The 14,762-nt window shown below is 37.4% G+C and overlaps 1 protein-coding gene across 2 annotated transcripts in view; it reads right to left on the bottom strand.

The window, feature by feature from the left end:
• Nucleotides 1-1,329: 1,329 nt before the first annotated feature.
• Nucleotides 1,330-14,762, bottom strand: part of hsd17b12a (hydroxysteroid (17-beta) dehydrogenase 12a) — a 41,154-nt gene continuing 27,721 nt past the window's right edge. For both annotated transcript variants that reach the window (XM_088340540.1, XM_088340541.1), the window contains exons 3-11: nucleotides 14,059-14,134; nucleotides 13,680-13,787; nucleotides 12,062-12,126; nucleotides 11,950-11,994; nucleotides 11,668-11,702; nucleotides 8,554-8,635; nucleotides 8,359-8,424; nucleotides 6,006-6,155; nucleotides 1,330-2,276 (exon numbers count right to left, since the gene is read on the bottom strand). In XM_088340540.1, the coding sequence (XP_088196666.1) occupies nucleotides 2,136-2,276; nucleotides 6,006-6,155; nucleotides 8,359-8,424; nucleotides 8,554-8,635; nucleotides 11,668-11,702; nucleotides 11,950-11,994; nucleotides 12,062-12,126; nucleotides 13,680-13,787; nucleotides 14,059-14,134 (768 nt within the window). In that variant the 3' untranslated portion in view covers nucleotides 1,330-2,135. The remainder of the gene's footprint in view (nucleotides 2,277-6,005; nucleotides 6,156-8,358; nucleotides 8,425-8,553; nucleotides 8,636-11,667; nucleotides 11,703-11,949; nucleotides 11,995-12,061; nucleotides 12,127-13,679; nucleotides 13,788-14,058; nucleotides 14,135-14,762) is intronic.

Raw genomic sequence — 14,762 nt, 5'->3', positions numbered from 1 at the left:
CGGAAAAAGGAGCATGAGTCGATTCTGGAAGCACGCACCTCCGATGGAAGGGGCTATCAAGCTTCCGACTGAGAGTGTGTTCTTTTCTTCTTTCTACTACAATCTCAAGTTTTAACCTTGACGGAAACAGCTTATATTGTAAACACCAACAAAAATGATATCTTACTCCTTTCGTAGATTCATTTATTTTTAAGTGTCATTTTTTTATTTTCAAGCCATTTTATCGAGTCTTTTTCAAATAAACTAAAAACATTTGATTTGAATTACAAATATTATCTTACATAGCTCATTACCCAAACCCATTTTTGTAATTATGGCATAAAACATTTCGTAAAACGGGCAAAAGAATCAACAGCTTGCTAATTGAGACAATATTTTTTTATAGTATGGATTTTTCAGCATAAATTGAAATGAATTAAAATGTATCTGACTGAATTATACAGATTACATAGGGCAGCACCGTGGTTAGATTATGTGCGGCACAGTTCTGAGGTCATGAGATCGAACCTTCCTGTGTGGAGTTTGCATGTTCTCCCCATGCTTGCGTAAGTTTCCTCCAGGCACTCAGTTTTTCTCCCACATTCCAAAACACATGCACGTCAGGTTAAATGGCTGGTCCAAATTGTCCCTAGAGGGGAATGAGCGAGTGCGTTTGTCTCTGTGTGCCCTGCTACTGGCTGGCAACTGGTTCAGGGTGTCCCCTGCAGACTGCCTGAAGATTGCTGGGATGGGGTCCAGTACCCCCGCAATCCTACTGAGGATAAGCGGTGCAGAAAATGGATGGATGGATCGATTAAATATATTGAAAAAAAGAACACGTATGTAGCAAATTATTAAATCTCATCTCAATTTAACACCCAAATATTTCAACTAATGCAAATATCCAATTATTAAAACGTGTACATTTCAATAACAGTATTCGTTGACTTGTATAAAACTATCGTGATATCAAAATTACAATTCACACTGCAATAAATATTTTATATTGGCAGAAAATGTAGCTTTCATTTTTCGAGTTTAAATAATATAACTTGTTTTTTTTCTTGTTAAACACATTTATACTTTAAAAAGATAAGTAAACTCCTAATAGAACACAGGACATGGAAAAGCATCACCATTTAAATCAGTGTAAAATATTTCCTAAAATGAGCAATATAATTACCATCAGCTAGATGAGACAATTCCGATTTTATGGATTTTTTTCCCCCCAAGAAACAGGATAAGGTATATTTTAAAACAAGAACGTTATACAATCAAAAATAGCTAAAGAGAATGTATTGAGTCAAATAGAGCGCATGTACTCTGCAACAAGGAAATCAAAACACAGAATCAAATGTGTACTTTTATTAACAAACGGTAGCAAAAATAAGCTACAATCAGAAGTAAACAGTGCATATCACATTCAAAAAAAATACAAAGCGTTTTTTTTTTTTAAAAAAAGGATCGCTTCCACCAGAGAGGCACTCATGTAAACATCGTGGACACCTGAATCCCACCTTTCGCTGCCAAATATATTGTGTGAGGCAGTCATCATGGGATGGTATTGATATCAGCTCACCGAATAACAGGACACGTGTAGAGAAAGGCACAATGTGTAATTCCAGCATTAGAAAAGGCATTTGTGTGAAGCTGGTTGAGCACAAAAAGAAAATAAAAAGTGATACATTTGTTTGCAACACCATCCCACTATAATGGCACGGTCATAATAAATAAAGTGTCGCTGAAAAATGTACTGTGTGCGACTAAACGGAGTTTCATCAGCATATCACAAAAAACAATGACTTATCTTAATGTATTAGGTTGTGTGTCTTATACAATAAAATAAATAAGTTTACAAATGGTATACACACCATATATATAACATAAAAAAGCCCACCACCGTTGTTCCACTGCTTACAACAGCAGGATTTAGTAAACCACAGTTTAATTTTATCCATTTACTTCCAATAGGTAACCTCAAGTCACGTCTGTGTGTGTGTGTGTGTGTGCATGGAGGTTTCCCCAGGAACACCAACTTCTTGTTCTGGTACAGTTTTATAACAAGAAATCCCTTCACCCGCCCCCCTCCCCGAAAGGGAGACTTCTCGCATACGAACACTTTGATGAAATACTGCGTTCGGGCCAAGTCCCCGATCTTAATCCGTTTTCAAGCCGGTTCCGTTTTTGATCTCGCGCATCTTTCTCCTGTTCAGGTAGCCGGTGCGCTGGAGGCGGTTCATGCGGGCACCCAAGAAGATGACAATGCCGATGGGCACCAGTTTGGTGGTCACCCAGCCCTGTTGGAAGGGAAAAGGAAATATTTCGTGAGGTACAATTAATGCCGGGTTACATGCCGCTACTTTTTCTGCTGCATTTTAAGCACTGCGGCTTTAAACACAGTGCAATCTTTTCTAAGAAATGAGTCCGTGTGTTTGCAGACTATATTCATATAATACATAATGGAAGCAAAACGGGATTTTTGATAGTACAGATTCTCCTCTCCTTACGACCATTTGACTTGCGAACAACGGTAGATACGAACATTTTTTTCGGGATGTCGAAAAATATCCGGACATTGCCGTAAGTTAGATTTTGTATTGCGTGGACCTTTTTCAGAGTACAGGACATTACTGTAGTGCTTCTTTCCACCGCTACCGGCGTGTGGCATTGTGAGAGGCCACCCAAAAGAAGAAATCCGGCTTCCTCTTCGTAGTTTGTGTATAAACATTCTATACTGTATCTCCAGTGCGCTAAAAACTTTGACATTTTTATTGTTTAATATCTTGTGCATCCATTCAATATGGTTGGAGTAAAGTGTAAAGGAGAGGCGAGCCGTCTCTTTATATGAAAGGGGACTATGGAAGCTTGATGCGGTTGAGAAAATGGTTGGATCGCGCTTTTTTTGCCCACTTTTTACCATGGAGGAGGTAGTCGCCTAACTCTTGAAGCCCATCTTCCAAAAGAAAGTCAAACTTAAATTTATTTATCTTTATAGAGCATAGTATTTTATGAAAGGTTTATTTATTTTTTTAGAACAAAATACAGGTTACTTATACTAGCCTTAAACATACTTATATAAACCTTAAACATAGAAATTATAGCACTGAAGCAACTTGCCAACAAATTCAACTTACGAAAGATCATCCGGAATGTATCTCTTTCGTAAGTAGGGCAGCATCTGTACTTTAGTCAATATTTAAAACAACAACTTTTTACCCGACAAACCAAGTCCTCAACTTATATATCCGGACTGGACAGCAGTGGAAGCTATCCATCAACGACGCTACACTTCTCTTTCCATACCATCAGTGTTAAGGTTAAGTCACTTAGGTTTCTTATAATGTTCATAGCGCAAACATGTTAAACTCACAGCCCAGCGTACATTATATCCGGCCTGTGAAGTCATTTGATTTACACCTACTATAACGGCCCGGCTCTATGAAGCGCTGATAAATCTCAAACTACAGATCCCAAAATGCAGCGCTTCAGCTGCCGCCACAAGACTCACCAGGAATGTTCCCACATCCGTCGAGTTAGCCGTAGCCTGACGAGTGCAGCCACTTTTACAACTATCGACCGACAAACAACACGTTGGCCAGTTGAAAAATAAGACAGAGGTTCACCAACAGTGAGTCTTTAGTGTTAGGAAGCGGAGATCTAACGCCCAGGGACAAAGTTCTATCCATCACAATGTAACAGAAGGCTAAAGGGAGAAAAACAGGGTGCCATTTCCACTGCTGTGCATTACGTGGATGCCAAACCCTCACAATGGCCGAGACAAAAGTTGATTCTGAAAACGGAGCCTTTCAAAACTGATTGGAGGATGAACATATGTTTACTGACAAGCTGGTAAACCAGTGTGCCTTGTTTGTTGAGATAATATGGCCGTAATTAAGGAATTTAGCGCAAAACGGCACTAAAAGACAAAAACACCAGAAAGAAAAATGAATGCAAAGCAGAAGTTATAGGATATGAGGATACATAAAATCCCAAAAGGAAACACACACATTTTATTTCCATTTTTTTTCACATTTTGAATATTTATAGTTTGGACAGGAGATATTTTTTATCGAGAAAAAAAGTGATTTAATGTTTAAGTTTGTTTATCCTGAAATAACATTCCTGTCTGTTTTTGCAAATGTATGTTGAAAGAACCTATTTTTGGTGTAAAGAACAAAATTATATTTATGTTCATTATTTTAGTTATTTATTTTAGGTGTTACAGAATTTCGGATATCTACAGAGAGCAAAGTATTTTAAGTTTATTTTCGAACAATATTCCTCTCAGTTTTTAATTCATACTTGTGTTTTGTTTTTAAATCAAGTTTTAGTGTATTCAATCAATATTTTTCCTGTTCGGCCTGCAAGCATAGGTGTGGTTTGAGATTAGGCCCTCTGTGCGATTGAGTTTGACACCCATGTTGTAAAGGATTGAACTTTGGGACAGTTTCGTCCTTTCAGGGGCGGACAAGAGCTAGTTAATCGATTACTTGTTAAAATGCATTGACCACCTTTATTTGCTACATCCTCGAGGTACAATAACAAGCAATTTCAATTTGGTCTACTAACGCAGCAACCACAAATGACATCAACGCAAAAAGACATCTGTGTTGCAAGCTGGCACTATTCTCCACAGTATGTTTGCCCTGTCATCTAGAATTATATGGCTTGTGTTTTTCGCGACGCAACAATCATTCACGTTTTCTTTCAGCGCAGTAGTGAGCTCGTCTTTGTAATCGCCATCTCCAATGATCACATGATCTGAAAACATGTGACATAAACAACACGGAGCAGAACTGCAGCTGAAAATGGCCTCAGGTGTTGCGTTCGTGTGTATGAGTGCATGTCAAGCACATCGTGTGTTATCAAGATACCTGTCGGCTATTTGTCATTAAAACTGCTGGTCTGCTATCGGATTGCTTTATGCTATTAAAAAAAACGCCAATAAAATATTGGCTAAGCTCCTTTCCACAATACATTCACAATGTCATGGAAGAAAAATGTAATTGTTTAGGTAAGGGTCTTAGACTTGCAGTGCTGTTAAAGGGATAAACAAGATGTAAAAAATGGAAACGAGGCTCAAGATACTAAAATATGAAGGAGACACACGGACCGGTATTCTTGCTCAGGAATATGGATGTAACAAATCGATGTTTTGGACAATTATTGAAAATACAACACTTTTAAAAGCAAAACAATCTTCGCAAGTGGATATTTAAAAGTAGTTTGTATTTAAATCTATCGTATTCCACCTCTGCATCCACCCAATAACTCTGCTGTACTGCTCAGATCACACCACTCCAAAGGTTATAAAAATGTCCTTTTAATTTATTTTTTATTTGTCAAGTTTTTTAATCATATACATATATATTAAATGTGGGTAGTTCTTACAATACACACAATTTTGTTGCTAATGTTTAATAAGTATGTACATTTTTTTTATGTTTTTCCCTGGGGTTTGGAGCGCAACAGAAAATCTTAAAAAAAAGCTTTCCATCACCTACAATATGATATTACCTTACAATTCTCATTTTGGAACAGATCAATATCCTATCCCAGGGTCTACTGTAGTTGGAATTAGTGGAATTATCTGAAGTGTGAGTAATGCATACACACACACACACCAGTAAATGTACTCATATCACCATTTTGATTATGACAAGATCTTTTGGTGAAGTTATTTCTTCTGAACGGAGGCAAAAAAGAAAATATAGAAAAAATGATCTAAAAGCAATATATAAATAAAATATGAAAAAAATACTACTTCACAGATTTCTTACATACGGCAGGGGAGGTTCTGGACGGCATTAACCATGATAAACGAGGAATTCCATTAGAAAAATATACATACAAGGAAAATTAGGACAAATTTGGGGGGACAACTAGAAATTTGTATTTTTAAAGATCAAACGACAACAAATCAACCTCCCAATTTAACCTCCTAACAACCATTTTAAATTTGGTTCGTCTAATCTTTACATAATCACGAAAAAAAACGCTCTACATTTGTGTGACGTGCGTCTTACCATGACGGCGTGAGGGAAGTATCCATTGGTCTGACTCTGAAGGCCTACTGTGTTGAGCTCGGCGGCCACGTAGCGCTCTGGAGTGGGCTTATCCAGGGTGGGCTTCCTGATGCGAGTCATCTTGGTGGCCACAAAGAAGGGAAGCACGCTCTACACAAAAAAACTTGGATTAACGGGTGGAAACAAATATAAATTCAAGATTTTGAGCACTAGCGTGGTTGATTTGGATGGTACTCGGTTCAGGTGCAATATTGTCTATGCTATTGCTGTTAAAAGCGTCGCTAAAAACTCATTGTTGGGATATGATATAATGAAATTGTGAATGTGTAATTGCTGTTAAAAATGTAGAGAAAAATTGTTCAAACCTCACATCGTTTATTTGCTGTTGATAGTGTCAATAAAATAGTTCAAACCAAAAAAAACAAAAAAATTGTCTATGAACAGCAGATGTCCTCACAGTGAAAAGTTCTTAAAGTAGATATTTCACATGGAATATCTGGTTTCATTACCAAGAACTGAAGAAAAAAAACGAGGTGTATAATCTAAATCATCTTCCATTCCATTTTACCTCTTCACCATATTGTCTTACATTTTTCTTTTAATATTTTATTTAATATCTTAACTGTTTTTGGCTGTTATAATTGAATTGTTTTTTTTAAAGGCCTCATTGTTTTCAATATACTCGTTTATGTTCATACTGAAGTATTTCACATTTAAATGTATTTAGTATTAGTAATTTATCACTTGTACCACAATCAACCTTATTATGTTTTAATTGGATGTCTTCTACTGCCTTTTTAAAATATTTAATATTTCATTTGATTTACATACTTTAACTTTTTTACTGCCTTTATATATATATATATATATATATATATATATATATACACATTACTTTAACCAGCTTTGTGCATTCGTTTAGGGTGGTGATGGCCCTAGAGAAGTTGTGTTTGACCTAGTTTTAAGGGACTTTTAGTGCCTACCAGAGGCAAACACAACAAAGAGGTGGTGGCCAGGGTGATAATTATCTATATGTTAATGGCTCTGCTACAGTATCGCAAGCCGGCAATTTCCTCTAGACTGTGCAGAGAGCATTCGGTGATCTTTAGGGCTGTGTTGATGCCGTATGTCAGGATGTTCCCAACCGTGGCTTTGTAGAAGGACACCAGCAGCTTCTGTTCCAGAACACTCAGGAAGTGGAGTTGCTGCTGGGCTTTCCCCACCACAGCCCTGGTGTTGGCAGACCAGGATGGGTCATCAGAGATGTGTGCGCCCAGGGGTTAGAAGGGCTGAACCCTCTCCACAGTCTCCATTGAGGAGGAGTGGAGCTGGGTTTGTGTTGGCCGCACTTAAGTAGAGTAAGACTTTCTTGGATTTTGTTGTGTTGAGTTTTGGTTTAATTTTTGAACACGACGTCGTTAGCATCTCCACCTACTTCCTGTATGTTTTCTCATCCCCATCAGAGACAAAATATAAAGATCAAAATATAACTCAACATATAGATAAATATATATTTAAACTACATTTTTAATATTAATATTTCATTTTACTTCGATCACCATTATATTTTTGATCTGCCTCATATAATAATGTAATAGTCTGTAGTTTGCAATAGTCTGTGCAGCCATTTGAGACTCCTTGAGATAAAAGGCGTCACAAATAATCATGACTTGACTTTATTATTAAATGAAATGAAAATGAATGAGCTGCATTTATATACCGCTTTTCAAGTCAATTACTTCCCAAAGCGCTTTACAGTGTGCTTCACATTTCCCAATAGCAGCCTTGTATTGCAGCCATCTAAGACGCTAACCTGCTAATTGGGGGTATTAGGGGTTAAGTGTCATACCCAAGGACACTTCGACATGTAACACCGACAAGCCGGGATTCAAACTGGGATCCCTTGATCCCATGACGAGCGCTCTACCTCCTGAGCTACTGCTGCCCAACATTGTTGACCTTTGTATACTTAAAATCATCTGTAGTTTTACTCAGTTTTTGTGAATATTTCACTATAGTTTCCGTAGTGCAGTGGTTAGCACATTCGCTTTACACGCGGAAGGTCCCCAGTTCGAGAAAGGGTGGAAGAAAATGTAGGGGCGCCACCAAGCTGTACTCGCTTAAGACACACTAAAGGAATTGTGCCCCTACAACCCTAGTGGTTAAGGAATCTAACCAACCAACCATACATTATCTCAGCCTCCATCATTGTGTTTGCCGTCGGGAAAAATCAAATTCCAAAAAGCTTTCATTCACTCATCTTTCAGCACAAGATTCATTTGATGGAAGTTGTAAAGGTTTCCTTGTGAGCCATTCAAGGAGCTATTTGGGTCATCATTGGCATCACTCTTACCTGGATGATGATGCCCTGACGCCTGTACTCCTCCTGGAGGCCACGGGAGAAGAAATCCACAAAAGCCTAGCATGGAAGATAAAATAGGGTAAATGAAAAATCAAGATATTGACGGAGAACTGGAAGAAAAAAAAAGAAAAGAAAAAAAAAAGCAATCTGCTACAAATGAGTGGAAGGGCGGGACCGTAAGCTAACCTTTGTGGCTGAGTAGATGGTGAGGAGGGGCAAGGGGTACATGCCGCTTGCTGAGGAGATATTTAGGATCACGCCTTTGGATCTAAAGATAAAAATAAAAGATTTACTTAGATGCTAACTAAAAACCAACACCCTTAATCTTGTTCAACAGGAACATTTATTTACACTCAAATTTCCAAACATGCTCCATTTACAATGAGATAGAATTGGCTCGGTGGCCTTGGGGGTATGGCGCCCACCCAGAGACTGGGAGGTTGTGGTTCAAGCCTCAGGCGAGTCATACCTAAGACTTAAACATTGGTACCCGTTGCCTCCCTGCTTGGCGTTCAGCATTAGGGGTTGGAATTGGGGGGTTTGGTCACCTAATAACTCCCAACACCTCAGTTGGGTTGAGCGAGTATCTGTATCAATCTCCCAAAAAGAGCCAGAAATGACTTTAGCCACCTCCCACTAGGGGGATATGGCTGCGGTATACATGATATATATCTATATATCTCTCCATCTATATATATCTCTAGATAAAGAGAAAGAGAGAGAGATATACATATATAAAATATTCTTATACATTTACAGCATCAGTGAAAAAAAATATGGAAAGAAAAATATGCGTATTGGTATCCAAAGTAACAGGAAATGTATTGTTTTTGTAAAAAAAATAATATATTCATACATAATAAATCACCAACATTAGTTACATGTACATGCTTGTATAATTATAACAATTTAAATTAACAAGGGATGATTAATTGAAAGCAAATTTTGATTTAAAAAAAAAAAAAATCGTACATTTGTGCTGCTGTCAAAATAAAAATAAATTAATTTACATTTGAAACGTGCACAAGTTTGAATTAATAACGAGTTCTGGGTTAATACAGAGTAAAAATTATAAGCATCTTGTGTAATTTTTAATGGTGCAAAATGAATAACATTAAATCCGACTTGAAATTAGTGTTTATAAAATTTCAATGTTGTGAATTTCGCAAATCAATAATTGATATTACAAGAAATGTATAAAAAAATTGTGTTTTTCAAAACCTAAAAATAGGCAACATTCATTGTTAATGGTGTTAGTGAACAAATTTATAAAATAATATATATTTGACAAATACACCTACATTTTTTTAATCATTTTAAAATTGGTGGAAAATGAATTATAATACATCAATTAGTGAAATGGAAAACCAAAAATATTTCATGGAAAGAAAGGGAATACTTTGAGTTAATAATCTAACATCAAAAAGAACTATATTTGTAATTAGTGTCTAATATATTTATAAAATGTACCAGAATATCTATTGATTGAAATTTACAATTTATAACATATTAAAAAATGTTTGTATATGTTCTTATTAATACATTAGATTTTTATTCAAATACAAATAATTATTTTCAGTAATTTAATCCCCAAAATAGCTGTAATTATATTAACATGGAATGCCCATTATTATTTTTAAATCGTTGCATCATAGGGGCCAAGCCGGAGAGAAGAAAATGGGCGATTAATGCATTTAATTTTTGTTTTATACAGATAGTCAAGCCCAGTTTACTTGTATCACCCTTAATTGCAAAATGTCTCAAAGGACTGGCCACAATTACACCATCCCCTGACCTGAAACCACCATGCGGGCAAGGAAAACTTAAAACCTCTACATAAGGAAAATAAACCTAGAGAAGGAGCTACACAAGTCTTAAATCAGATACCCGAGGGAAAAAAAAAGATAACAAAAGTATAGTATTTTCTGCACTATAAGGCACACCTAAAAGCCTTCAATTTTTGCAAAGGCTGACCATAAACCTTATAATACAGTGCGCCTTGTATATGGATCAATATTGAGTCACGCAGTTATTCGGAGGTAAAGAAGGCAAATCCTTGTTCGCATTTAGAGGCTTGTATAGGCTAAAGCGGGGCAGAACAAAGCCTGCAATTGGTCAAAAAGTATCACAAGTTAGGATGGTCAGAGACTTGGTGAAAATATTATTGCAAATAATATTTTATATTACTGTATTTGTAAACGGGAATTATTGTGTTGGACAGCAAGCAACTTCCATTGATGCAGGAATGCTTTTGGGCAGATTTTTTTTTTTTTTTCAATTTGTCGCCATTATCACGTTTAGCAGTACGTAAATATTTTACACGGTTTGATTCACTGACTCGCTGATGTATGGAGACCACGGTTTCGTATTATCGAATGAAATCCGGATAAGTGCAATCGTATTGATTTAAACAGTGACTCGTATTATAAATTTTAGAAAAAAAATCAAGATGGGCGTTTCCTCAAATCTTCAGTGGCTGATAAATGCTAGTCAGCATATACAGCTACAGAGGGTGCTTTGGAGACATCTTGTGGACATATTTAAAACTGGAGGTCATTGTTTCTCGAGAAGCGGCTCATTTTGGTAAAACAAAAATGTTTGATGTCATTAGCTAACCTGCATTGGCTCCCTGTCGCTTAAGCCACAATTTTTTGGTTCTATTGGTATTATACAAAATCATGCATGGACCTGCTCCCTCATATCTTTCGGATTTAATTTTCCCCTATGTTTCGGTCCGGAGCATTCCCTCTGAAAATGCTGGTCTACTTGTGATCCCAAGAGCCAATAAGCGATCTGCAGGTTTCGAGAGCGTTCTCCATTCGGGCCCCGGTGCTGTGGAATGCTCTGCCCCCTAATATTCGATCTGTAACCTCAGTGGAACCGTTTAAATCCAGGCTTGAAACACACTTATATTCTATAATTTATGAATGACCTATATTTCATGTTGATAATATCGGTGTATTGTTTGTTATTGCAACATCTGTTACCGCCCTGTCATCCTGGAAGTGGGATTACCTCATGTGTGGTCCCTTCTCCAGTTTCCTTATTTTCCTCATGTTGAGGTATTTGAGTTTTTCCTTGCCATAATGTAGGTTTTAGATCAGGGGATGGTGTAATAATAGTCGCTATTTGCAATAATCTGTGCAGCCCTTTGAAACTCCTTGTGATTAAGGGCTATACAAATAAACATGACTTGACTAAACAATTTTCTTACAATGCTTCTTTCCGCTTCGTTTTGAAGTCTGTAGTTTTCCCACCCATGGAATAAACTTTAAAAAAGCAGGTAGGAGGGTTACTCACCTATCAGCCATTCTGGGCAGCACCAAGCGGGTCATCTGGTGGATGACAAACAAGATTACAAAATGCACATTGAAAAAATTACATACAAAAAAACAGCAGCGGAGAGCTAAAGAGTGCTGGAAAAGGGGAGGGGTGTTGTGTGGGTGGCCAGCAAACGCAGACGGCGTGGTGTAGTTTGCCGTTGCTTTGGCAACCGCTGCAGGTAGCACCAAAGAAGAAGAAAAAGGAGGAGCCACTATTTCTTTGACGTGAAGCTCTCGAGCTCAGATGGATCGGAATTACCTGGCACACTGACGTCATGTTGACGTTGATCATGTTGGTAATGAACTGCAACAAGAAAGCATAAATATGAAAAGATTTCCACGCACGTCATTGGAAATCAAATCATACTTACGTTGTCCAGATCCGGAATATGAAGGTAATACTCGGGGTAAGGGTAGGACACACCAACATTGTTGACTTAAAAAAAAACACACAATAAGAAAACCTTTTTAAAAAGCGCTACGAGTAAATGTAATACTGGAAGCATCCACACGGGGGTACTAGATGCAAAGAAAAGGAATTACTACTCTGCCAGCCACACCTTACTCGAACTAGCGAATGGAATAAAAAAAACAAGGACAAAGAGTCCTTTAAATGTTCTTTTTGCACAAAGCAAAAGAGAAATTAGGTCCGATATAATGAATACATTCATAAACAGTGACGTAATGCACAGATTCAGACACTGCCTATGTGTACATTGTCCTTATGTCTTAATTTGCTTTTTACTCAGAAGCGGTTTTATGATAACACCAAGTTCAAATTAAAAGGAGGAATAGTTTTTTAAGTAGGGAAAACTTATCACTAATGTAGTTCTTTCTTGTTATTAATTTATATTTCATTTTATATTTATTATTGTTTATTAATGCAACATCCATTGCAGACTGGTCATCCTGAAAAGGGGGATTATCTCATGTGCGGTCCCTTCAGGGTTTCTTTATTTTCCTCACGCTGAGGTTTTTGAGGTTTACCTTGCCCTCATGTAGGTTTTAGATCAGGGGATGGTGTAATAAAAGTCTGTGGTTTGCAATAATCTGTGGTCTGTGCGACCCTTTGAGACTCCTTGTGATTAAGGGCGGCAGTAGCTCAGGAGGTAGAGCGCTCAAGGGATCCCAGTTTGAATCCCGGCTCGTCCGTGTTACATGTTGAAGTGTCCTTGGGTAAGACACTGAACCCCTAATACCCCCAATAAGAAGGTTAGCAGCCTTACATGGCTGCAAGGCCGCTATTGGGAAATGTGGAGCACATTGTAAAGCGCTTTGGGAAGTCATTGACTTGAAAAGCGCTATATAAATGCAGATCCTTTCATTTCAAGTGCTATACTTGACTTCTATTAATTGTAGGACAAAAAATACATTTACAGTGTAGAAATTTACTTTTATTTCTACTTTTTTTAAAAGTATAAAATATATTGACCTAGCAATGACAATAAAAAAAGAAGAGACACTTGGTGACCAAATTGCACAATTTCTGCCCAGTTTTTCACAAGGTTTTGGGAGCTAACCATATGATTTTCCTACTCCCTTGCACTATTGCTTCTTTCAAACATGTATGTAAACATTGTTTGTGTGTTGTTGTTTTGGGGGGGGGGAGATTTGTTGTTTTATTTTTGCTTTTGTCATGTTCGAAACAAAAAATGTAATTCAATCATTCATTCAACCAAAGCAGCAAGATGAGGGACAATAATGTCAGCTCCCTCCAGATGAGCCTCTCGTGATGTTAAATAAACTAAGTGTTTTCAATAGATGAATGTATATTCAATAATTCGTGTATTATTGTTAACAATTGAAATGAATATATATATTTTTTATTTGTCTTTTTAAAAAAAACCATAGGAGACTCTTAATACACTGTTCCTTTAAGGTCACACAACCAAGTCATATTGGCATACAGAAAATGATAATGACGATCCAAACCCAGAAATTTCATGAAAAAAATCACCTGTGCTCCCCAAATAACATGTTTATATTTACCGAGGACACCAATCTCCAAGCCGGACAGTCCTGCCTCAATGGACGGATAAATATTAGTCTTGCCAAAGTCCGCAGCAATGGTTTTTGTTTCCACTCCAAACTGGTCCTCTGTATCAGAAAAAAGGGGGATTAAAAAGTGATTTTCTAGTATAAACATCTAACTTTGAAAAACAATAATTTAGCTGTAAAACAAAACTCAAACAGAACAGTAGGACTTTGAGGACGCTTTTGCAGAGACACATCGACAGCAGAGGGCGCTGCAGACCATCATTGCATATCGAGGGACTCTGGAAGTCACTTGATGGGGGGTTTCCAGATAAAAATATCACGAACACCCGCAGAAACTGACAACAATAATCTGACGATTTTGATCACTTACCGAGTGACTTAGCCACGTCATCCAGTTTATGTTGGGAGCGGCTGATCAACACCATCGCAAATCCTCGGCGAGCAAGCTGAAAAGAACATTAGGTTTTTTTTTTCTTTCTTAAAATTAGCAAAAGCTGCAAATATAATGGACAGATTTTAAAATCTTAAGTTAGATAAACTTAAAAAAACATATAGAGCAAGAATATGTAGAAAATCGAAGTGACCTAAAAATAAGCTAAAAGGAAAATAGCATCTTATTACATTTATTACTGAAAGAAATAAGCTCTTTACAAACAAATTGTAAGGAAAGTACCTCACATGTTTTAGCATCAATTTAAATGCGTGTGCCTTTAAAGTGACCGTGTATAATATTTCACCACGAAAGGGCGCTGTAGCGTGTGCATTCAAAAAAGACCCTCTGGAAGCCCAAAAGGTATTACTTGGCAAAATTCACAAGACTACTTCTGTATTTGCTTAGTGAACAAGAATCACTTTCAGCCAGTGAAAGCTGACGTGCGACAATAAAAGATCAATTGAGCTGGAAACACCCGGAGCAGCTGAAAAAGAAAAACGAAAAGCTGGAGTTGGTCAGAGCTGATGTAGGGGCTGACACTAAAGATGAAACAAAGGGCAGCTAACCATAGCAATAGCACCTAGCCGCGAGCCATAGCATGCAGGCAAGTGGCTCACGTGAGCAGCTAGGGAAGGAAACAG

Source organism: Urocampus carinirostris, chromosome 7 (assembly GCF_059441175.1).
Source record: "Urocampus carinirostris isolate Australia breed hairy pipefish chromosome 7, RoL_Ucar_1.0, whole genome shotgun sequence".
In the NCBI taxonomy this organism is placed as follows: Eukaryota; Metazoa; Chordata; class Actinopteri; order Syngnathiformes; family Syngnathidae; genus Urocampus; species Urocampus carinirostris.
This window is presented reverse-complemented; position numbering and strand designations above follow the sequence as displayed.